General features: G+C 36.3%; 1 protein-coding gene and 1 pseudogene across 3 annotated transcripts in view; one reads left to right on the forward strand and one right to left on the reverse strand.

The window, feature by feature from the left end:
- PRKG1 (protein kinase cGMP-dependent 1) overlaps window positions 1–25,961 on the forward strand; it is a 1,125,638-nt gene that overhangs the window by 161,212 nt on the left and 938,465 nt on the right. For both annotated transcript variants that reach the window (XM_080643202.1, XM_080643201.1), the window contains exon 2: window positions 5,143–5,309. In XM_080643202.1, the coding sequence (XP_080499328.1) occupies window positions 5,143–5,309 (167 nt within the window). The remainder of the gene's footprint in view (window positions 1–5,142; window positions 5,310–25,961) is intronic.
- LOC308257703 overlaps window positions 23,588–25,961 on the reverse strand; it is a 238,702-nt pseudogene continuing 236,328 nt past the window's right edge. Inside the window, exon 6 of the transcript in view lies at window positions 23,588–24,075. The product of the transcript in view is annotated as an uncharacterized misc_RNA (transcript). The remainder of the gene's footprint in view (window positions 24,076–25,961) is intronic.

The raw sequence follows: 25,961 nt of genomic DNA on the forward strand, positions 1-25,961 counted from the left end.
GCTTCAGCCATATGGGTCTAATTTCCTTGAGCAGATCAAGTGTGTTCCAACCTCTGGACCTTTGTCTTTGTCTTTTACCTACAATGCTCTTCTCCACAATCTTTGCGTAGTTGGATCCTACTGTAAACCAGTCCTCGGCTCAAAGAAGACTTCCCAGTCATCCCATCTGAAATAGCCTTTTCACTCTTTGAAATAAAACTAGTGCTACGTAGATATTGCCAGCCCACGATATGATAACCTGAATGTCAGATATCCTCTTATTAATGTTGAGAAAACTAATGAGTCTCTGTTTATTAATAGTGAATAATGCTGACTCCCTGGTTAGAGAAGTAGGTGCATATTTCTCTATACTCACCCTGGAATTGCCCACTTTTACCTCACTTTGTATAAAAAGACAATTTCTGTCAAATATTCTTTGTGTCTCTTCAGGAACTTTCTCTGCAATAAGCAAATAGAGAAGTGAACTTTCCAATTTATTTTCTTAAAATTGTGAGTTTGGAAGAACTATGGCTAATCCTGGCATTAAATTATCTGGGGATATTATAGCACTTAATGAAATTTTTAATAAAGGATGGGATCATCAGATTGGTTGCAGCATTTATAAATTAAGGCACACTAAATTCTTCAGATGTTAAAAAAATAATTTATATCCAGGGATATGCTGGAGCCAACTCAGACTGGCTCATGAAAGAACTGTTTGTTACATTTTCAGGAATTTTGTAAGTAGGTTGCCTTTGCATTGGTAACTTGAAATTAGGTGTGGCAAGAATATTTAAACCATGGAAATTGGCAAACCCTACAAACCTGGGCTTTTTTCTTCTTTTCCCTGGAGAGCCAGTTTACCAGCACACTGCTATATATAGCTAATATTCTAGAGGCTGACAATTTGTTGATGACAAATCAATAGGGCTAGCATGAAATAACCCAGTAACTTTTACGGGTGTTTAGATTTTAAAAACCACAAATTTGGGGTATGGAAGAAAAGGTTTTTTTTTGTTGTTGTTTTTTGGTTTGTTTTTTAATAGATTATTTGTTCACAGAAGCAGACAAGAAAGATTAGAAATCAAGATCTTTGTATTTGCTTCTTACACCTCCCAGATCAGGCTGCTGATTTCTTGCAAAATGTTGTTAAAACATATACTCTGGGTTAGAGGAGATAGCCACCTTCTGGAACCTGTGATAGCAGCTTGCCCAGCTCCCATACAGATAGCACAGTTTAGCTGACCTCATATGCAGCATCATATCTTATTACAGTGAGTGTCTTAGACTATTTCTTCAGGAAAAGAAAAAGACTCCAAAAATATTTAGGTGGAGGCTCTAGTTGATTATAATCTACTAGAGGCCCAGTAAACAAACTTCGTGCACAGATAGGGTCTCTAGAGGCTGCCTGCTGCCGGACGGGGGAGTGGGGGAGGCCTCCCCCACCCCACCCCCGGCTGCCTGTTGCCACCTGCCACTGCTGGCCCTGCCCCCTGGTTGAACTTCTGGTCAAGGGGACAATTTACATATTAGGCTTTTATTATATAGGGTAATGTTGGAGCAAGTGGAGACTAATGTGAGTTGACCTAAAGTCCTTCAGTGGGAAAGAACTTAATGGAAAATTACACAGAGGCAGGGCTTTAAGTATTGCTCACTGATAAGAACATCTTTGAGTTACTACACAGAGGCATAAGATTTCTATCTTGTCAAGGAAGAGATGGATTATTTGTGACATTCCAGAGACAAACATGCTATTGGACAATACCTGTATGAAGGGATAAATGATAAGACATGGGTCTTACATTTTTTAGTTTGTTTTGCAGTGACACAGAAGCATATATGAAAGCCTCAAATTTGCTTTAGTGGAGACTTGAGATAGAAATGTTCTCCATTTAAAATGAAATTTGAAAAGCAAAAGCAACCCGAAATTCCTCTCTTCTCCCTCCTCATCCCCACACTTTTTAAAAGCACTTAAAATTTTGGAAAATTCTAAGGGATTGTGTTAGATCTCATTGTGTCATCTTTTTTATGTCTTCATACAATGGGTTGATAATACTGTTTACCAGACAAGAGAAAGTGACTTGTGTCGATCATCTGTGGACTGAGCTAACAATTTTCATGGAAGGGAGATTTATTTCTATCCTTGTGGCATTTCTAGGGCTCATATTTTTCGTGGAGCACTATTAATATTTACCAAAGGATAAGATACCATGTGTAGCTAAACATGTTGGGGTTCTGAAGTTGATAATATCCAATCTTTATATTATTAGAAAATATGAACCCTTGATGGCCTCATTCTTTGACCCAAACAAAATAAAGGAATTTTTAGTAAAGAGAATATTATCAATTTGATTAAAATTAATTTCCTGAAAATAAGTCCTGATTATTGGAAAAAATAATCCTAGAACAATAGAGTGCAGCAGTCATTATGACAATACTCATGGTATAGTTGAGGTCAGGAATGGTGAGGATACTTAGGAAAGGAGAGCTCATGAATATCATAGATAGGGACCAAGTTTTACATCCTGTGTTGATGACTCAAGAGAATGGACTCTTTGCCTCACAAGAAATAGAGTTTTGGCAAACCAGATTAAGAAAACACCATAGAGCTACATAGCCCTATTAAAGTAAAGGTTTCACAAGCAGACTTTTTAAATAGAGCCTATTTTGAAGTCCTTAACCATTGGCCATCATCTCCATCTTTTTATTAGGTGAAAATTCCTGCCACTAGTATTTACATACAGGCCATAGGAAGAGGATCAATTGAAAATATTGAACATACCAAATAACAGCCAACCAGTATTAAGTATCTATATTTAAGTAATTATTTAGATGAGCAATAAATAGCTTTTTTGTTTTACCTCATAGCATAATTATTTTCATAAACTACCTTTAAAATGATTTTTCAATATAAAAAGCATTCCCACTCTAGAAAGTTTTATAAAAAGAGAAAAGTAGGAAAAAAAATATAGTTCTGTCACCAAAGGCAACTGAACCCTAATACTACCACTGTCTTATTTCCTTCTGATATTGTTTCAAGTCATAATTCCTATTACTACTGCTGCATTTAATATTATTACCAGCTTAATCACCCACCATTTACTGAAAGTAACACTATATTTTCATTGGTCCTCACATATAGTTCTATTAGGTTGGTAATTTTTAAAATGCCATTTTACAAATGATAAAATGGAAATTCAGAAAAGTAAGACAACCTGCTCAAGGTATGGTAGGTGGCAAGGCCCACATTGGGTCCTGGATACATCTGATAACACCACTCTTTTCTTTACATTTCATCACACACAGACCTTCTTATTCTAGAGATAATTCTGTACCTTGTATTTTCACTTCAAAAATACTATAAGAATTCCCTATACATGAATACTCTTTATAAACATAATTTTAATTGCATTATAACAGTCCATTCTATGAATGTTTGCATATTGATGAATTTTCAGTTATTTTCATTTTTATGTATACCCCTTCATTTCTTTTTTTTTAAAATATATTTTTATTGGCCTCAGAGAGGAAGGGAGCAGGAAAGAGAGATAGAAACATCAATGATGATAGAGAATCATTGATCGGCTGCCTCCTGAATGCCCCACAATGGAGATTGAGCTCGCAACCTGGACATGTGCCCTGACCTGGAATTGAAACATGACCTCCTGGTTCATAGGTTGATGCCCAACCACTGAGCCACTCAGGCCTGGCAACCCCTTCATTTCTTAAAGCCAAATCATTATAAAACATGATGTGTGAAGGCTAGTCCAGTCAGACTGAGGTCTACTAGTAGATGAAAAGCTACCCAGAAATGGGCTGGGCTGATGCTTTAGTTAGTATTCACTACTGCAGGTCATTTCCCTGAAAGCCACTTGCTAAGGGAATGTGACAAAGACAGCTATAGTCAAATGCTTTTCAAATTGAGATATTTCATATAAAAGTCCAAACGTGTTGCTTCTCCTCTATGTTGCTGAGGTCTTTGCTTTGTTCTTAGCCAGTTTCTGACTTCTCTGACAGTATTCTGATTATATCTCCTGACAAAATATTTTAAAATTTCTATTCACTTTAATTTTTTTTTATGTCCTTGGGAAGTCATTTGGAGCTTATTATCCCAGTGAATCAAATTATCACCTTCTTTTAAGTTCTGCAAAACTTTCCTGTCAAACACTGAATCCCAATTATAGAATTTTAAAATATTTTTCCCCCTGGCTACCCATTTAATTCCATGTCTAAATCATGTGTTTGAAATGTCTTGTTCAGTAGAGTTTTATCTTTCTGATTACCTCAATTTAGTTGCTTGGAGAAATAAATATTCTTTACAGAAGAATGAGATATGAATAAATAACTCATATTTCTACCAGTGGTTTCAAACAGCTGATCAGGAATCCAGTTCTTACCATTATTTTATTGAATACCCATACTATAACCAGTATTATGGCAGATAGACACTGGGCATAGAGTAAAATTATTTAAAAATTATTTCTCACTTCATGGATCATAAAAACTAATGGAAGAGGCACAATACATCCTGATGTTCTTTTATAATACATAAACACAGTAATAATAGTGTTCTAAAAAATGTTGTATTTTGCCGAAACCGGTTTGGCTCAGTGGATAGAGCGTCGGCCTGCGGACTGAAGGGTCCCGGGTTCGATTCCGGTCAAGGGCATGTACCTTGGTTGCGGGCACATCCCCAGTGGGTGGTGTGCAGGAGGCAGCTGATCGATGTTTCTCTCTCATCGATGTTTCTGACTATCTATCCCTCTCCCTTCCTCTCTGTAAAAAATCAATAAAATATATTAAAAAAAAATGTTGTATTTTGTTCAGATTCTTTTAAAATAAGTTGCAAACTTCAATTTAAAATGTGTGTCCATTGGTTTTTCCACAATCTCTGTGGCTATTAAAAAACTTTCTGAAACAAAATGGAATTGTATGACTTTCTTGTTTGTCACATGTCCACTAAATGATACTGTACTTAAAGGAAAATTTCTCAGTACCTTTCATGAAATTACGGTGTTCTCAGATCTTTCAGAAAACGGTTGGATTCCTAACAAGAAAATGGGTGTGTAGTGTGCTCAACACTGTATTGTCTGGCTCTGCTAACCCTCAGAAACTGAAAGCACTTGTCAGATGTGCCAGTAAATCTTCCCTTTCTTGCCCTAGGTCCAAGGATCTCATAAAGGAAGCCATCCTTGACAATGACTTTATGAAGAACTTGGAGCTGTCGCAGATCCAGGAGATTGTGGATTGTATGTACCCAGTGGAGTATGGCAAAGACAGTTGCATCATCAAAGAAGGAGATGTGGGGTCACTGGTGTATGTCATGGAAGGTATGGTTGGCAACTCTGCTCTTTTGAAAATCAAATATTCCCTTTTCATCTTATCAACCTGCACACAGATGACATGAAACAATTTCATTGTCTCCCTTTTTGTTGTTGTTGAGAAACAGTTTGAAATGAGGTGAAATACTACTTAGATGCTAATTGTATGAAGTACTTGTGTTTAGGATATTAATTGAGAATTTCATATTTTTTTCAGACAAGGAAGTATGATTGACAATTGAAAGAGAGAAATGTGATTTATTGCACTAAGACCAGACACTGTCAGATTACTGAGCAAGCTCAGAAAGCTTCCATGGCAGCTCAAGTCTATTAGAAGTATGTTTGGTCAGATAATCAAGTATCTTCAACTCTGCCTTTAACTTTCAGTATGTGACTAGGTTTTCTGCTATGTTGCTTCCATAAAAAGAGGATGGAATGTTTCCATTGTTTTATGTGTGTGTGATAGAGGCAGAGTATAAAGGTTGGATGGCATTTTAGCTACCTAATTAATAAGAGTGATAGCTTGTTTTCCTAAATCTTGGGCACACTAAGATAGAAACTGCTTAAAAAAAAAACTGAGGCATGCACTCTGTAAATATGTTTTATCCTTAGGTAGATTTTAATAATGTGTATTTCTAACTTGGAATTTATAATGACATGTTTTCCTTTTGTGAGAAGGAAAAAACCCTGAAATAATGAGTGCTCATTTCCTTTCAGTTAAAGTCCCTACAGTGACCATCTATCTATATAAAACCCTAATATGCAAATTGACCAAACTATGGAATGACCGGTCACTATAATGTGCACTGACCACCAGGGGGCAGATGCTCAATGCAGGAGCTGCCGCCAGCCCACAGGCCTGGACTGGTGGTGGTGGTGGGGGGGGGGGCGGGGCCGACGAATGGGAGGCACCAGGCCAGCCAAGGCCAGTGCCAGCAGGGCCCCTGATGGCCCCACTGGTCACCCCACAGATCGGCCCTGATGGCTGGCCCATCCTAGGGACCCTACCTGTGCACGAATTTTGTGCTCTGGGTCTCTAATAATCTTATAAACTGATGCCAATCTGACCCCAAGCTGTAATTCTAGCCAGTTCAATGTAACTTTGGCTGATCTTGTGCTAATATCCTTATATCTGAATAATTAAAAGAAAAACAAACCCTGTCATTTATTTTTTGTAAGTTTTAATTGAGGAAATGTTTCATTGTTTAATTAGTTTTTTATCAACACATTCAGTCTTCTCAAATTTTAGATAGCAGTGTTCTTATTATAGGTGGATTCATTTTCATGTGTGAGCATTAATATTTATAAAGGGTGTGCCATAGCAACAATAAATGAATAGGATACAGAGGAACTTTCACACACTCACTTATTATCAAGACATTCCAAAAAACCCCAAGGAGTTCACATGGAAAATCAGTCCAATTTTTCCTGCATCTCTTCATTTAAAGGAAGTGTTCTTCATAAAATGCTTGTTTAACATGTGCCTTAACTGATTTTTATTGTAGCCTGGGCAATATCCCAAGTGTTATTGCATACCTAATGCCACAGTATCTCATCATTTTAACAAAAGAGAATATTCATATGGTAAGACTTCATTAATTAGGATGGCTGGGAAACTTCATCTGGAGGTAGTGTAAATATATTAACATGTATTTTCAAGTAAAATGAGCCCTGTGACTTTCAGATACTTAATTGCCGCCCAGTAGAAGTATCAGTTTCAAGTTTTAATCAGAATTATTTGGTATTAGTTTCTTAAAGCAGCAGTATAAGTAGATTAAGTAGCTAAGGTGCTGTTTACATTTTAATATGTTTTCAAATATATGAGTGAGTCTTAGAAAATATTTTAATATAATTTATTTTCTTAAATGAATGGACATAATTGGCATTAATTCTGATGTAATATTTGTTAATATCTTTACAATCTTTCCCTCCCTTTTTAAAATCAGAAACTTCACTCTACTGTCATCTAAAACACATTTTGATTTAATGATTCAGAATTGTTGATTTGAATAAAATACCTTCTTTGGGAACTTAATCTAATATTTTTCTACTAAAAAATGGCTATTCATATCCATTAACCTGGTGGATTTGCTTAGAGATACTGGTTTTGAGTGTTTACTGTGCTCTTTCATTGTGGAAGCAGATAGGTGACATTTTATTTTCTGAAAATGGCAAGTGTCTTTTAGTGTTCTTTGACCATTGGCTTTTTTAAGTTAAACTTTTAAATAAAATCATTTTTTTTTCATGAGATGCTTGTTAATAGTAGCTTTTATTTAGTACTTATAAATGCCAGGTACTATTTACTCACTTTATGGGGATTAAAATGTTAATCCTCATAACAACCTTAAGAGGTAGGTATTATATTATCTACATGTTAATAGATGAAAAACTGTTTTGTTAAATAAATTGGCCAAGATCGTACATATAGTATGTTGTGGTGAAAACCTTGGCCATCCAGCTCCAGAGTTCCAGTACTTAATGTTAACTTTCAAAATATGCAGATTACAAGTGCTGTTGGTACATATTTGCTATGGAGAGCCCAGTTTTGGAAGCTCATATAAAATGCACACCCTCAATCCATAAGGTAAAGAAAGTGGTTTGATTATCTGCAAGAAAACAATAGAACTTGAATGGCCAATAGTTCAAAAAGAAAATAATCTAGATATTTCCTATAAATACCTTCTTGGCTTTTGTGCATCCTTTAAACATTGAATTGCTCACTGACCTTTCTGTAGTTTGTCTCACATCCATTCCTCTCCTCTTATTAGCTCCTTTTCTTCTTATTGAAAAATGGCTGTGATTTGGCTTAATCTTAGTCCACCTCTGTGTCATTGTTTAGGACTGAACTCTGCTGTGTACCTGAAGGCCTTATTTTTTCTGTCTGAAATCAATGGTGTTGATTTTATTTTTCTCACAGGTTTAAAAAAACAATTTAAGAAGGAACAATTATTTCGGCTCATCACACAATGATTATTTTGATAGGACTTATGTACACTAAGTGATCTGTTATTATTTACATCAACTCTCAAGGGACTCACTAGCCTCATGTTTCTGATTTCCTCCCCCCAAAAAATATGTTTTTATTGATTTCAGAGAGAGGAAGGGAGAGGGAGAGGTAGAAACATCAGTGATGAGAGAGAATCATGGATTGGCTGCCTCCTGCACACCCCCTACTGGGTATTGAGCCCGCAACCTCGCATGTCCCCTGACCAGGAATTGAACCTTGTCCTCCTGGTCGACGCTCAACCACTGAGCCACACCAGCTGGGCACGATTCTGTTGTTACTGCTCCTAGGTTTTACTTATGCCTTCTGAAGACTGGTCATCTGCTTCTTTTTCCAGTGAGTTGGTTGATACCAGGTTTGCCTATTTAGGCTGATGTCTGTCACTATTTATTCTTCAACCTGGACATGAAGCGTGCTAGACACCATCAACAGTAAACTTACACAAATTTATACTTTAACTTGTATTACTCTCACCCCCTGAAACATTTTACTCTTTATCTAATTAAATGAGGTACAGAAAACGGATTCAAAGAGGGATTTCTATATAAAATTGAACATTAATGATGAGCTTCACCATGTCAGTTGGCATTCAAAATGGTACCTGAGAGTATGAAAGGATGGAATTCATTTTCATATAAATTAGATCTTAGTAAATTTAACCTGAGAAACAGATCATTTTATTGTCCCAAATTAGGTGTTGCTTTTAATTTTTCTAATTTATTTTTTTTAAGAAAGACATTTTATTAGCATTGTTATGTTAATGCATTAAATGAAGGGATCCTCAGTGCACAGCCCACCGGAGCTGCAAGCAGATAAATCAGGGAGTGAAAACAAAGGTGTTGCTTTTTGACCTGATGAGTTTTTCATGTTAATCTGAGAGAAATCTTTAGATTGGATGAAATACCAATGCACTTAAGTTATTTTTGCAGTTCCTTTATAGGACCAAGTTTACAATGTTAATGTTAAAGTGCAAGCTTATGTACTGTTCATATAAAAACAAAACAAAGTATCTATTTATGAAAATTGGTCATAAATAATGAGTCTCTGGAAGTATTAAATGTGAATATTAAAATATATTTCAATTATAGAGTTCAGGGCAAAGACAGGAAACTGAGATATTTAGAGGGCATGTGTTGCCACCCTTCAAAAAAACTTTAATATACTTGAGCCAGAATATGGAGCATAACACATTTTTATAAATTTGACATTATTTCATGTGTAGGTAGAAGTTTTAGGAGGAAAGGCTGTATTTATTTATTTATTTTCAATATATTTTTATTTCCCTTCCGAGAGGAAGGGAAAGGGAGAGAGAGATAAAAACATCAGAGATGATAGAGAATCAGTGATTGGCTGCCTCCTGCACACCCTACTCTGGGGATAGAGTCCGTGATCCCAGCATATGCCCTAACTGGGAATGGAACTCTGATCCCCTGATTCATAGGCCAATGCTCAACCCCCGAGCAACACCAGCAAGGAGGAAAGGCTGTTTTTAAAAAGGCTGAAAAGCTTGTCACACGAAAAGGGAACTATTCTTCATGAATCTAAATGATCAAAGAAGAAATATAAAAGGTATAGGGAAGAAGACTTTAGGATCAACATTCTGCTAATTAATATGTTGCAAAAGTGAAATGAGCACCCTGATGTGATGGCAAGAACCCCATCCAGCAGGCATTCCAGCAGTGACTACATAGCATCTGCATGGGGAAACTTTGTGTAGGTGGAGGATTTCCTGTGGCTGACTCATCACACATCTCCCATCCCTTCTCCACACTCCAAGAGTCTGTCTGTGGGTCCATGAATGGATAGCCTTCAAGTTAGCTTATGAGAACCCAGTCTTCCAAAGGTTTCCTCTTCACAACCCTCCCCCTCTATGGAATGTGCATGTTTACTTTTAATGTTATTGAGCTTTATATTGTATAAAATTAATAAGACTGCATACATTTTTTTCTGCTAAATCTTTGCTTTTCAATATTATGTTCTGTATATATCCCAATTTATTTATCCTTCTACTACTGATTATATTTGGATTGTTTCCAGTTATTTTCCTTCTGATTATTGATGATATCGAACATATTTTTGTATGTTTATGTGCTGTTTGTGTTTCTTCTGTCAAGGGTCCGTAGTATTCTCCACCCATTTTTCTGTTGGTTGGTTGACTTTACACATTTTGGAGCTTAATCCTTGTGAATTACTTGTATTTCAAATATCTCCTTCCATTTATAGTTTGTATTTTGCCTCCTTTGTGGTATCTTCTGTTGAACAGAAATTATTAACTTTAAGATAGTAAAATTGCCCTAACCGGTTTGGCTCAGTGGATAGAGCGTCGGCCTGCGGACTGAAGGGTCCCGGGTTCGATTCCGGTCGGGGGCATGTACCTGGGTTGCGGGCACATCCCCAGTGGGGGGCGTGCAGGAGGCAGCTGATTGATGTCTCTCTCTCATCGATGTTTCTAACTCTCTATCCCTCTCTCTTCCTCTCTGTAAAAAATCAATAAAATATATTTTAAAAAAAAAGATAGTAAAATCTATCTATCTTCTTCTTGGTTGGTGCTTTTTGTGTCTTTGTAAGACATGATAGAAGGCAAGTATTTCTCATGCCTGTGTATATGTGTATGTGTGACCAGGCATCAGTGAAGTGTGTAAGCTGTTATCAATCAAGGAACATATCCACATTTATGGTCTAAAAAAGAGCTATTCTTTTCTCGTAGGAAGCTGAAAGGGCAATACATTCCCCCCCTCCAACATATAAAATTTATAAATTTTCTTCTGGGGGCAGTAAATATGTTTTTGAATATGCTTGATAATATGTTTCTGTGAAGGTAGATTTTATATTTGGAAATAATCATGTCATTTAGTGACAAATTTGATGAATAGAGGTAGGTGATTAAGCTGAATAATATTTTTTCTTTTGGCTAACATATGTAAGGATTTATGTATATGTACCATAATAAAGTAATGGTATTTTTTGTATAATTCAAGAAAAATTAGCAAGAAGAATTGGTCAAGTACATCATTATTGAAAAACTGACATATTTCGAAAGGTAGTGTTTTTAATACTCACCTGGCTACTTAGGTCCATGTTTGATTTTGTAAAATACGGCCTTATCACATGCGGTTCAACTAATGTGTAGTTCTCCATTGCCTTTCTAAATTATTAATGGTGGAACTGAATGTACTACATTGAGATGGTGAATAGTGTGAATTTCCTTACGTTTGAAGACTCATGAAAGTTAAAATAATTACAATTTTATATGCTTGTTTTTCTGAGATGATATTTGAAAATATATAATTTTTCTCAAAAAATTAATCTGAAATTGGTAAAGCAGGTCACGAATTATGTTAAAAAGGTACACGTATATATTTTTTCTCTTACTATTACTTCATAACAGTTATGGATTTTACTTATATGAGGATTCATTTTGCTAAAATATCAATTTCTCTATTCTTCAATTTTGAGAGAATGCCAAATTTGGAAGTTTAAGTTACACTTTTAATGAGAATTAAAACATCATAACTGAAAAGTGAAAATAAAACATGGGTCAGTACCTTTTTGGCAATAATGTAATGACACATTGATTTCTTGCTAATGAGGTAAAATTTATTTCAGCCATTATTACATGGATCTGTTGAGTAATTTGCATGCTGAACATTAAACAGGATTTTAAAATCTTTGTGGGTTCATTTTAAAAACACATAGATGTATTTCTTCAAGGTCTTTAACAAGATTTTCAAAGATTTTTGTGGCAGGCTGGGTAGACTAATGCTTTTAATATCCATCCCTCTAATGAAATATCCTTGAATGGTTAGTAATTATTTTGGCACACTTTCAAAGGGCAGGACAGATTGGAGCTACTTCCCAGAACATTAAAGCTTCATGGTGTGTCTACCATGGCAACAGCCCACCCCATCCCTACCAGTGAACATCAGAATAGGTCTCTGAAGTCCTCTTTGGAATTCTCCCTTGACTCTGCATTTGAGAAAGTAGCCTGTAATTACACATACTGTATTTGAATTTAACTATTATAGCTTTGGAAGGATGCAGTCTGAATCTGATCTTTATTCTTAGCCCCTTCTATAAACTCCTTTCTGATGAAAACAAAAATATTCTTGTACTAAAGCTTTGTAAGTAGTACAAGGAGATTCTGAATTATGATGGATGACTTAAAATAGTCTTAAGACCAATTCCTGAGAATTCACATTTCATGCATATTAAAATATCAAGGAATTATTATTAAGGATGTTTACAGTAATGATTTGTTTAGTACCATTTTTCCTGCTTAATTTGCTCAACTTTATGAAGGTGAATTGCTTCTTGTGTATCATAAACTTCTTTATAGTTATTCATAAAAATAATAGGAGCAAATGCTTTTAAAACCAGATTTATTTGTTTGTTGTTTGCTGTTTTGTATACTGTAACAAGAGCAGTTAAGTTATTCTGTATACTTTTCAATATCATAGCAAATGAGGTTACTCTCTTCACTTATCAATAGCAAAGTCATATTAGAAAAAGCATCTACTGAAGTTGGTACAACTCTTGTTAAAGGTGGTTTCCCATTTCACAAATACATGATGATGTATTTACAGAGGAAAACTAAAACTTTATATAAGCTATAGTTAATAGTCAATGTGTTTCAAATTTTCCTTTTAAAACTGAGCATGCTTCTTTAAAATGTCTTTTATTCCCCACTGGGAAAAAAAGGAGAGAACATTTGTTCCTAAGAAGAGTTTAATTGTCTGTTGCAGTAACTTTCACTGAAAGCCATACACATATTTACCAAATGCAGTATATTCATTTTATGACTAGAACATAATTCACATACATACTTATCAAATATATTAATATTTTATGGCTAGACCATAATTCAATATTATATTTTATATTTGGATCATGTTTACAGAACATAATTTTATACTACTATTACATTAAATTTCATAATGTTTTGAAGTGTTTAATACCTTCAGCAATGATTTAATATACTTTTATGCTGTCCCTGATGGTTTATTCAATGTTGGTACATGCCCTCAAATTGAAACAATTTTTTAAAGATTTATAATAATTTGCTTCAATATTTCTAGTGCAGAGATTTTTATTGGAAATATACATATATACATATTTGTACTGTATGCTCATTTATGTGTGAATTTACATAAAATTATTTATTCTTAGAGTTCAGATTATATTGCAGGAGATGATGGGGTAATCATAATACCATATATAGGATTCTACCTCTATATCTTTAAATTTATAAGAAAGAGATTAATAACAACAATAATAAACATCAATAATAAGTGAATTAAAAATTAGTCTGCAAAGAAAAAGACTTAGTTTATAGGTGTTTTTTTTCCTTTTTGGTACCATTTTGCTTATCATTCTCTTAAAAAATTAAGATGACTTGTTTGGAAAGTCTTAAAAATCTTTTCATTTAATCATATATATTTAAATTTTTATTTATTACATTAATTCTAAAGATCAAAGACATATGAAATAAGAAAAATGTTTAGCAAATTTTTGTGTGTGTTGAAAATTAGGTTACATGTATACAAGATGTTGTTGAACTACCATGCTTTTCTCCCCCCCATATGGTTAGTTTGTACAAAAGTAGAAAGCCATTAGAGATAAAGCAGACTTCCATAGACCATGAATATATGAAATTCTTTGTATTTTCCTTGGTAATTAAGAATAACAAAGACAATATTTAGTTGTTATTTTTGCAATACAGCGTCTTTACTATGATTCACTTATTAATTCATTTGCTTATTTATTTACTAGAGGCCGGTGCATGAAATTCATGCACGGGGGTTGGGAGGGGGCAGAGCCCCTCAGCCCGACCTGCACCCTCTCCAATCCGGAGCCCTCAGGGAATGTCTTATTGCCTGCTCCACACCACGGTGATGGGCAAGCAGGCCCTGCTGGGTTCTGTCTGTGGGCCGCGCTTGCCTGCTTGTGGGTCACCACAGCTACAGCCAAGCAGGCCCTGCTGTCTGCTGTCAAGCTGCATGGCCGCCCTCGCCTCCTGGGTCTGCCTCCTAACCTGCAATCTTTGTTGTGTTAATTGCATACTCACTCCTGATTGGCTGGTGGGTGTCGTGGAGGTACAATCAATTTGCATCTTTCTCTTTTATTAGTGTAGATTCCTATAATTCAATTCTGACTATGTTGCGGTGGACACTGAAAATATAACTGTGAATAAGTCACATATGGTCCCTGCTTTTCTAGAGTTTAAATTCTGGTGATGGTTGTAGGGGAAAAGGACAAAGAACATTCATGGAGATAAGCCAAATACCCTCACATAATGAAATATCTATGAATAAATTAGATGAAACTCCGTGATGTAAAAGAATCATGAAGGTGGGTCTGGCAATGATTGACCGGGTCAGAGAAGGCTTCTCTGAGAGGGTAACATTTGAGTTGAGACCTAAATGACAAGAAGAAGCCAGACACACAAAAGCTTGGATGGTGGCCTCCAGATGAGGACAACAGCAAGTAGAAAAGCTAGATGGTGGGGAAAGCTTGGATGTTAAAGAGTCAGAAAGAAGGCACTGGTGTGAGTTATGGATGGAAAGGTTGGTAGAGCCCAGGCCACATGTAGGACTTTGTAAGTAGTTTATTTTCATTCCAAGAAATTTATGTTGAATTGTAAGAATTTAGGTTGAGATGGGATATGATCTGATTTATGTTTTATAAGTAGATAAATTAATTACACTAATTACCAAAAGTTGGAAAAAATATAATATTGTGGGGGAAATGGGGATACCAGGGCTAGGATGGCAGCATGGGATCCAAAGGAAAGATGGTATATTTTTGCAGCTCATACATATCACATGGAGCTCAAAAAAGAGTAGTTTGGGAACAACTTTTAGGCTTTTTATTTAAATAGTAGGGTGAATGGTGGTGCCATTTTCTGAGGGACAAAAGTGAAAACAGTTCATGTTTATGGAAGTAAATCAAGAGTTCTATTCTGATAATGTGAAGTTAGATGACTATTAGACATCCCATTGGAGATGTCCATTCAAGGACAATGGATACACATGTCTGAAATCTCAGTTAAGAAGTCAAGAGTGTGGAGGTAGGAGTATTCAGTTAACCAAATCAGGCTTCAAAAGATTAATGAATGTAGTTCTCCTAATTATAATAGTTTTATATGCAACAGACTAAATGGAAAATTTTGTATATTTCAACAGATTTAATATATATAGTCATAAATATGTTTTAATTCTCCATAAAAAATATTTGCAGTAAACTGAAAATTTCTTCCTATTTTCTGCCAATTAATATCCTAAAAGCAATAATTCTCAAAGGGTAGTCTGGGGACCTTTTAGGTACTCCTTGAGGTCAAAACTATTTTCATAATAACATAAGCATGTTACCTGTCTTCTGTCTTATTCTCTCATGAGTGTACAGTGGAGTTTTCTAGAAGGCACATGGTGTGTAATGTAGCAGCCAATTAAGTGTAGAACAGAAAATGCAGCTGTTTTCTACTGAGGCACACATCAATTCGATTTCCAAAAAGTGTAAAATAATGGCATGGTTTTCATTAAACTCTTTGTTTTGAAAATGTAGTTAATTTTATAAAATTATATTTTTAACATGTAATAAGTGTGTTATTTTCAAGTGAATAAATATTTTAAAATTTTCTCAGTTTTAAGCTCTAATGGAGTAAACATCAGCCCACATAAGCAAAAGCCTTCTGAGGTTTTCTATAATTTTTAGTAATGTAAAGAGGTTCTGCCGAAACTGGTTTGGCTCAGTGGATAGAGCATCGGCCTGCGGACTGAAGGGTCCCGGGTTCGATTCCGGTCAAGGGCATGTACCTTGGTTGTGGGCACATCCCCAGTGGGAGGTGTGCAGGAGGCAGCTGATCGATGTTTCTCTCTCATCGATGTTTCTAGCTCTCTATCCCTCTCCCTTCCTCTCTGTAAAATATCAATAAAATATATTTTTTTTTAAAAAAAAGAGGTTCTGAGACTAAAAGTTTGAGAATACTGCCTAAACTATATGACCTGAAGACAAATATGACCAACTGGATATTTGTTTCAGAAAATAATCTGGGATTGAAGTTCAAAATATCATATGTCCCCTTTCTCCTCCCCCAAATACTACATAAATAGGACCATGTCACAAAACAAATGTCTTGTAAATAATGTCTTGGTAAATTAGAAGCAGAAATTTTTCTGTAAAGGCCTGCATTTGAATCTAGAGCAAATAGCCAACAGATCAACAATGGGCAAGTTTGTTCCATGGAAGTGCTCATTATTCCCTTAATTACATTCCATTTCACAGTCTGAAAGGTATCCTTGAAGAATTTTGTGGGTTCTGTTTGCATACTTTCTAATGTTCACGATTTGGGAATTGAATTGGGTTCCCAATGATTATCTTGAATTAGTGTAGTACAATACTGATTTTTTTTGGTAATTAGACTTTAATTATAGTTCTAAATGAGTAGAAGAAATTTTATTTGAATACAATTATCATTTTTGGAGAAGGAAATGATTTTATACTGGGCTTATTTCTCACTTAAAAATCCTAGAAGATGTAACATTGGGTGCTTTGGAGGCTTAGGACAATAACTCATTTAATACCTTAAATGCTTTCAAATTTAAAAAAAGAATCTTGTTTTATATGTGGACCCAGTGTAGTAATCTCAGTGCATATGTAAACCTAAATTGCAAGCTATTCACTGGATGTCTCTTTTTAAATTCTTATTGCTAAGTAAAATGTTTGAAATCTCTATAAATTTCTCTTATGATCTATTTTGCAAGAGGCTTTTTCATTTGCTGTGTATTTGCTTGTTTTGATATCTCACTACCATGCTATTAAGCATTTTCTTGAGATAAGTTAAAAAACAAAAAAGCAACCTTGCCACTTTCATTTATTGTTCTTAGAAAGACAACTTTCTTCTTCTCCCAAAGGCAGCTCTTATAAGTAACATTGGGAGATAAAAGGCTTACTCCAACTGTGAACACATATGACATTATCTTGTGATAAGAAATTAATTTTAGAACTTATTTATATGCAAGTTATAGCTGAGTGTTTTCTGCAAAAGTACATTTTATTTCCTGTTCTCACAATAGATTGACTTTCAGCGGTCAGGGGGTGCTATGCAGAGGGTATCCCAAATGAAATGTATTTTAATAAGCACTGACTTTATAATTACTCAAAATGTGTGCATACATTTCTTGGGACGATATATATATATATATATATATATATATATATATATATATATATATATATATATATATATATATATATAAAATTGGGTGGTGATAAATGCTATGAAAACCAAAGCATGGTAAGGGGACAGAGAGCGGGACATGCCTGATGGGAAAGAAATTGCTGCGTGATGGAGGATAGTCAGGGAAGGCCTCTATGAATTGAATGTTGAGCAGAAGCAGGGACATGAATGAGGACAATGGGCCATGCTAATAACATCTGAGGGAAGAGCATTTTAGGCAGAGAAAATAAAAATGTGCAAAGCCCTGAGGCAATCTTCAAGGAGTAGTATGGAAGCAAGTGTGGCTAAAGAGGAGATAGTGGTTTGTGGGCTGGAGGTAAGGAAGTTAGGTAAAGAAATCAGTGATTTAACAGAGCCCCAAAGGCTTTGTGGGCCATGTTATGGACTTGTATCATTTTTTAAAATCAAGCTAGAAATCCATAGCAGGTTTGAGTAGAAGAGCAACATGCTCTAATTTATGGCTCTTTTGCAGCTAAGTAAACTCTGATAGCAGGGAGGGAAGCAGGGTTATCAGTTTGGAAGCTGATTGAAATAGTCAAGAAGGGAGATAAGGATGACTTGGGCTAAGGTGGGAAGAAAGATTAAATTTGGAAACTATTTTGAAAGTTCAGCCAATAGTACTTAATAATGGATTGGGTTGAAAACAGTATGTGAGATAAAGAGAGGAGTAAAAGATTCCAAGCTTTGTCCCAAACAACTAGAATAATGGAATTGCCTTATATAGAAATTGGCAAGACTGTTTGAGGCACAAGACTGTCAGCAAATATCTAGTGTGCAATTTTTGCTTATTTATTGTATTAGGAGTCACTGTGTTGGAGTAGCAGAGAGCGCTCAAAATAGTGATTAACGTGAGATAGGAGTTTATTTTGTCTTTCACGTGGTATTGAGCTGAGTAAAAGGAGCAGCTATACTTCATGTGGTTATTCTGGCACTCGGGGTGTTCCGTCTTGTTGCTTCTGTGTTACCTGGGTGTGACCACTGTAAACAGTTAAAGCGGGGTCATTAACCTGTGTACAGGTGTTCCAGCCCATGAGAGGGAAAGGAGAGGAATGGCAGGGCCAGGAGCTTCATCCTCGAAGTGAAGTTGCACCCAGTATCTGCTCTCATCCTCTTGTCTAATACTTAGCTCAAGAAAAACTAAAAACCGCAACCTCTACAAAGGTAGCTGTGGGCCAGTAAAAAATTGATGGGGCATTTTCTTGCTAAAATAAGGGAGAGAATGAATGTTAGGGGACACTATGCCATATTTGTTTCTCTCCCATAAGCAACTTAAGGACAGGAACTACTTATGTTCTCTGTAACCCCAGTATTTGCACAGTGCCTGCCCACAGCATATGTTCACTAAATGTTGATTTTATTAATAATAAGTTAATTATATGAGAAATAAATTACTTTATACTGGATATTGTGCTTCCTCCGATAAACTTTTGAATTAATTTCATAACTCATTTTTCTCATTTCAAAGCATATTTTTATTATATCTTTATCGCTTATGAAGAAAAGTAGCATTTCATTTATCTTTAAGTCAGTGTCTTATGTTTATTTTCTAGGATGAACAAATCATGATGAGTTATTATTTATGTTTTTCGAAAGAGTATTGACTTCACACATTTACTTCCAAATAACAATTTCGCACTCAGTGGTGATAGAATGAGTCACTTCCATGTAATAAAATCACATCACCTGTTCCAAACTGTTTCATTCTGCAAACCTCACCTAACCTTCCACTTACCAGTAAACCAAGCGCTACTGTTTCTCCCTACTACTGTTTAGCTTAAAAGCTAGAGAAGTTCTATTAGGGTTTAAATGTGTGTTTTTTAACTAAAAGAGTCATAAACCACATATCATTTAAAATATGTTTTGAGCCGAAACCAGTTTTGCTCAGTGGATAGAGCATCGGCCTGCGGACTGAAGGGTCCCGGGTTCGATTCCGGTCAAGGGCATGTACCTTGGTTGCGGGCACATCCCCAGTGGGAGGTGTGCAGGAGGCAGCTGATCGATGTTTCTCTCTCATTGATGTTTCTAGCTCTCTATCCCTCTCCCTTCCTCTCTGTAAAATATCAATAAAATATATTAAAAAAATATGTTTTGAAATAAAGAACTTAGTGTGAAGATAAAATTTACTAAGAAAATGGGAAAGAATAAAGTATTTTACAATCAGGCAACTGAGAGATGACACACAGGATGCATTATGTTTCATTTGGAAAGCTTGAGGTTGGACTGTCAGTATGAAAGAAAAATACTTTCTATTTCTTTGTAATACGCTATTTTGAAAATTGGCCCTCTATTCTCTCCATGATCCGTATGTATGTATATTTATCTTGTTAGGTCACCCTGTTTGTGGTGCTTTTCAAATATCTCTAAAGGGAAAGATTGAATTTTTGTGTATATTTGCAAATCTTCAAGCCTAGGTCTATGTATCAAATAGGTTTTCTTAATTTATTAGTAGAATTTTAGTTGAAAAGACTAAATGAAAACATGGATATGGAAGAAAGTTTTTGGCCTACCAATCTTTCTAAGTTCCATGTGGGTAGAAACCTTGTGGGCGTTCCTCCATGCCAAGCCTGAGCTAACGCATAGTGTTTCACTCATTTAAATAATAATTAGTAATCAATCTTGTTTCAATGCTAAATATACTCCCCAACACAAATACACACACACACACACACACACACACACACACACACACACTCCTATATTAAATTCCCTTCAAACCTGGAATTATCTTCTTATAAATAATGAAAGTTAATAAAGAACCATTATAGCTTCTGATAATTTTTAAGATAGTTATTAAGCATCTAGTTAATTTTGAAAATTATCTACCTATTTTCCCTGTGGGTTAAACTTTATTTAATTTTAAAAATCTTCCCCATTTAGTCTTTTAAGCTCTAAATCTTCTGTTGATATTTAATAAGCCAAGGCTTTAAGCAATTGCTTGTTTGACCGAACAGAGTGTCATTTGGACTGTGCAGACTTTTGTTTTGTTTTGTTTTTCGTTTATTGGTATTTTTTGTTAATCCTCACCTGAGGATATCTTTTTTACTGCTTTTCAAAGAGAGTGGAATGGAGGGAGGGTGGGGGGGGGAGAGAGAGATTGAGAGAGAAACATCCATGTGAGAGAGACATATCCACTGGTTGCTTCCTGCATGTGTCTCGACTGAGGGCAGGGAGAACCACAACCCAGGTACATGCTCTTGACTGGGAATCGAACCTGAGACCCTTTGGTGCATGGGCCAGCGTTCTAACCACTGAACACACTGGCCAGGGCAAACTGTGCAGACTTTTGATGAACATCCTTAGAGAGATAGCAATGTGTGTGCATGGATATGTGTATATACACATTTATGAATCCTCAACTTTGTAACGATGACATTTTGAAGGCCAGTATACCATATTGCGATCATGCCATGGATCACTTGGTATATTTAAGATTCCAGTAATAGAAAGAGTCCAAAAACTATGTATAAATCATCCATCAATGTGGACGCCCATCCCGGTTATGCTCAAGAGGTAACCAGTTGAGTTAAACTTTGCCCTAAGGAAAGCAAGAACATTTTAAAAAATGTGAATAAAAAGGTTTAAATTTCTATACTCTATAATGCCTTGATTATAACAAATGAAACCGAGTTTAATAAATTTTTATCATTCGTGAAAAATGTATTTCTTCAATTCATCATACCAAATATATTCCTTTCTAAAACACCCGGCCATGTCACAGAATTGCTAGATTTAAAGAAGCCTCAAAAAAATGATCAAATCCTTCCTGAGGCTTGATGAGATGAATTATGTAAGGCCAAGCTGCATGTCCTAAAAAAATTTGAGAGAATTAAATTTCATAAAATCTGTTAGTATTGAGAATGTTTTTTTTTAATAATGCTTACTTAAACTAATGCAACCTAAAACTCTCTTTGTAAATCAAATTACAATATTTTTTTTCAAAATGGAGAATTGGTTATCAACTTCGTTCAATTATCCTTGTTGCCAGGTTTGAGGGAGAAAGAAGAATCCTTCAAGTATGTTTTTGATTTAGGGAAGACAGTAATGTTTACTAGTCAAGAATTAGCCTTCAGCAAATTATTTAACCTTGAACTTGTGTTTCATTCCCTGCAAAATATGAATAATAATACTTAAAGAGTGCTTGGGAGAAAGAATACATATAATCACGAATGTGAAACATTTAGTACCATTAAGGGACAATGTAAAACACTTTTAAAAAATGTATACTAATTCTTCTCTCTGCATAGGAAATTAGCAAAGGAAATTCAACTATTTAACTTTCTTCTCTCCTAAAGTCGTGCATATAATCAAGTTTTATTGTATTAGTCCCAAGGCATGAAAACTCGAAATTGAAAATGGTAAATGTTTAATAATCAGCTTTGAAAAAAAAAGAAAAAAAAAAACAGAAAGAAAAAAATGCCTTTGTTTGTAATCTTTACAAATTTCCATGGTATGAATACTCCCATCATGGCCAATGTCAAACTACCAACATGATGCCTGAATGCAGAGTTGTTAATCCATTTGAGTCAGCTTTGGCATACCACTGAGTATTCCAGTTTATAAAGAACAGCTTAGTCAATCATAACTACAATTGCAGAATTAGTACATGAATTTGACACATACTTTTGAGTATGTGTAAAATCTTCACTTTGAGGTTACAACTGACTCAGAATCTGCATTTGCCCTACTTGAGAATAACACAGTGTTCACAAAGAAGCATGTAGTGTTACACATGGTTAATATTTTTATTTGTACACTAGAGGCCCGGTGCACGAAATTCGTGCACGGGGGGAGGGAGGTGTCCCTCAGCCCAGCCTGCATCCTCTCCAATCTGGGACCCCTTGAGGGATGTCCGACTGCCCATTTAGTCCCGATCCCGGTAGCCCAGCCTGTATCCCTCTCACAATCCAGCACTGCTGGTTCCCAACTGCTCGCCTGCCTGCCTTCCTGATTGCCCCTAACCACTTCTGCCTGCCAGCCTGATCACCCCCTAACCACTCCCCTGCCAAGCTGATTGATGCCTAACTGCTCCCCTGCCAGCCTGTTTGCCCCTAACTGCCCTCCCCTGCAGGCCTGGTCCCCCCCAACTGCTCTCCCCTGCAGGCCTGGGTCCCCCCCCAACTGCCCTTCCCTGCAGGCCCTGTTATCCCCAACTTCCCTCCTCTGCCGGCCTGGTCACCCCTAACTGCTCTCCCCTGCTGGCCTGATTGCCCACAACTGCGCTCCCCTGCTGGCCATCTTATGGTGGCCATCTTATGTCCACATGGGGGCAGCCATCTTTGACCACATGGGGGCAGCCGTCTTGTGTGTTGGAGTGATGGTCAATTTGCATATTACTCTTTTATTAGATGATAGGATTGACTTTTTAAAGTGAAAGACAATGTAAAATTCCCACTGAATTCTAATCTGTAACCAGCTAGTTCTTTATCAAGTTACCAATAATGTTGCAGAAAAATATATATTTTATAGAGCATATCATTTCTGGAATAAAAAAACACCAACAGTGTAATAGCTAAGATGGGTGGCTAGACACAGTATGTGTTCCTTAGTCCAGAGTCAATATGGTACCAGGTTGTAGATTGTCTCATTTAACTTTAAATTCATGCACATATTAGTTAATATGATTAGGTTAAAAATTCCCTTGATTTTCTTCACACTGGCATATATTAGTTCCTACCAATAAACCTATAGCATGTGTTCTTTTGATGTAATAGTTGCCACTTATTTCCATTAAATATAATTTTATACTTTTTCTTCAGTTGGTTTTCAGTCATAAAATTATGAAAATATCTGTTGTCATATTCATTTAAAAATGATTGTTTCCTCAAAAAAACACACAAAAAACACATGAAGCCCCTTTCAAATTCTTTCCCATATTTTTTGGGGGGTTGGGGGTACCAAATTACTTTATTTGAAAGACTGGTTCAAATGAAAGAAATAAGTGGATGACTTGATACAACTATAGAAAAGGTAAAGGTAACTCCAAGATGCATGTACTACTCTGGTGACCAGGGAAGTCACCCCCTTGTCTGTGGGAAGCCAGCCTAAGGGTTAGCTCTCTTCATTGTCTCCCAGGGTGTGCTTTGTCAAAAAGATACTCTGCCATGCCAGTTTCGGGGGCCTCCAACCTGCACAAGTTGGTTATGTGGTCACCCAATTCTTTGATGAGTCTCACCTGCTCTCAAGTAGTACGTCTCAATGAAGTCACACATATGAGGGTCATTTATGTCAGTGGCCAGTTTGTGCAATTCCAGTAATGACTTTTCTCCAACTGTAACGCCCACTCCATTGCATTCAGCCCATTCTCCCAGTCATCATGGTCTGGTTTCTTTATATCCTGAAGGAAGATTCGGCCACCTCATTGGCTCTGAAGCTTCATCAGCTTCTCAGCATGTTTCTCCTCCTCATGAGCTTGGTGAAGAAAAGAGTTGGCATCACCATCGCAGTCAAAGTAGTAAGACATGGACTGGTGGGCGTAGGAAGCGTAGAGCTCCAGGTTGTTCTGATGGTTGATGGTGGCCTCTGAGTCCTGGGGGTGGCTTGGGTGATCCGGTCCTCAGATGGGTGGCTGAGAAGAGGTGGCTGTGCAGCGTGGGAACAGTGGCATGGGCCTTGGAGCAGGTGGGGAAGTGGGGCGCTATGAGGAGGTGGCAGAAGGCTGGATCTGAGAGGCTGTCTGGGATGGGACTCCAGCGCTAGGGTTGTCCAAGCACAGTTAGAGCAGGAAACCATGCCACTGTCTGGCAAAGACTGTCCTTTCCCACCTTTTAAGGCCAGAGTTAATGCCATTTCCTTAACCAAACTCCTGATATATTGTGTTTTTTTATTTTGTTTTGGTTTTAATTCTTTTCTCCCAAAATTTCATCCCCATCCTTGGGAAAATATCACCATATTCTAGTTCACTGGTTCACCAAATGCAATCCCCGGATCAGCAGCATCAGCACCAGCTGAGAACTTTTTAGAAGTGAAAATTCTCAGGGCCCACCCACGATGTACTGAATCTGAAAGTCCTGGGGGAATGCCCAGCAGTCTGATTTTAACAAGTCCTCTGAGTGACCCTGGTTCTGAGTGACTGATTGTACAATTTGGCTTTCTATTTAGTTGTGTGCTTCAGGAGGACCAGGATTTATGAGTAATTATATCTTTCAAATAGTAGGTACCCAATAAATATTTGTTGAACGAACTAATAAGTCAATGGATATAAGGACAATTGAAGAAAACCAGGCCAATGAACTGGAAGAATTAGGGCAAGATATTTTATTTGAAAGGCTCTCTTTTGGAGGAGAAATGAGATGTGTTCTTAAACATCCATGGGCTGGAATATAAATTATGACTGCTTATTAAGGTTAGTTTATTTTTATTACATAGCTCATTAAGTCCTAACAACAATTCTGTGAGATAAGTGTTATATTCATTTCACTGATGAAAAAGTGAGGCTTAAAAAGTATGTACATCACTATATATCAGGGTCATAGTACTGACTTTCCCCATCATGTCCAGAGGGTTTAATTTCAATTTTAGGAGATGCTTGGTTCAGTCTATTTATTCAATTATTTATTATAAATAAATATGAGTGAGGCATCATGTAGGTGAGAGCTAATGCCCTCATCTGTGAAATGTGGGTAGTAAAAGTACCTAGTGCTTCTTAGGGCTATTGTGATGATTAAATAAGATAGACGTCAAAGTAATAATTAAACAAGACAATCACAAATTGTGAAAGGTGCAAAGATGGAAAGAAAGGCTTGTGATGAGGGTTATAATAAAGATACCAGGTTTAGACTGAGTGTCAGGGGAAATTTCTCTAAAGCAGTGGCATTGATGCTGATCCAGAATGACAAGTGTCGCTTGGCTAGGTGACAAACTAGGGGGAAGAGCATTTCAGGCATAGGACCCTTATGCTCAAAGCCCTAAGGTGTAAGTAGCTTGCGCATGCTGTGAAAGGGACTGAGGTCCTCGTCACTGGAAGTCTCCAAGTGTGTCATCCTGAAGATGATGTTTGCAGTATGTTGGAGAGGAACATCAGCAGAACAGTGTTACACTATGTGTACTATCAATTTGCACCTAATGCTAAGTGTTTTTGTTCCCCACATAAATCTATAAAATGTCATTGATGTTATAAAGCAAAGTATATGTAAATGTCCAAATAAAAGCAAAAGCTTATAGTAAGTTTGATATCAAATAAGTATTTTTTAAGAGTAAAAACTAGAAAATACATAAATCTGAAGAACTTAGAGGTGGGATGAGTCAGCATTTTAAACAAACTTGAATTCAGTACAATATCCACTAATTCTTCTTTCTAACACTCTCAAAGAATAACTGAGATGACTTTGGGGCACTTTTGTTCACAGTTAAGGTATTGAACTCTTGCTTAACTGGATTATAGTGGCATTTCTTCTAGAAACCTTGGTTCAGATTCCTTCTTAAT

Source organism: Plecotus auritus, assembly GCF_963455305.1.
Source record: "Plecotus auritus genome assembly, chromosome: 9".
Lineage (NCBI taxonomy): Eukaryota > Metazoa > Chordata > Mammalia > Chiroptera > Vespertilionidae > Plecotus > Plecotus auritus.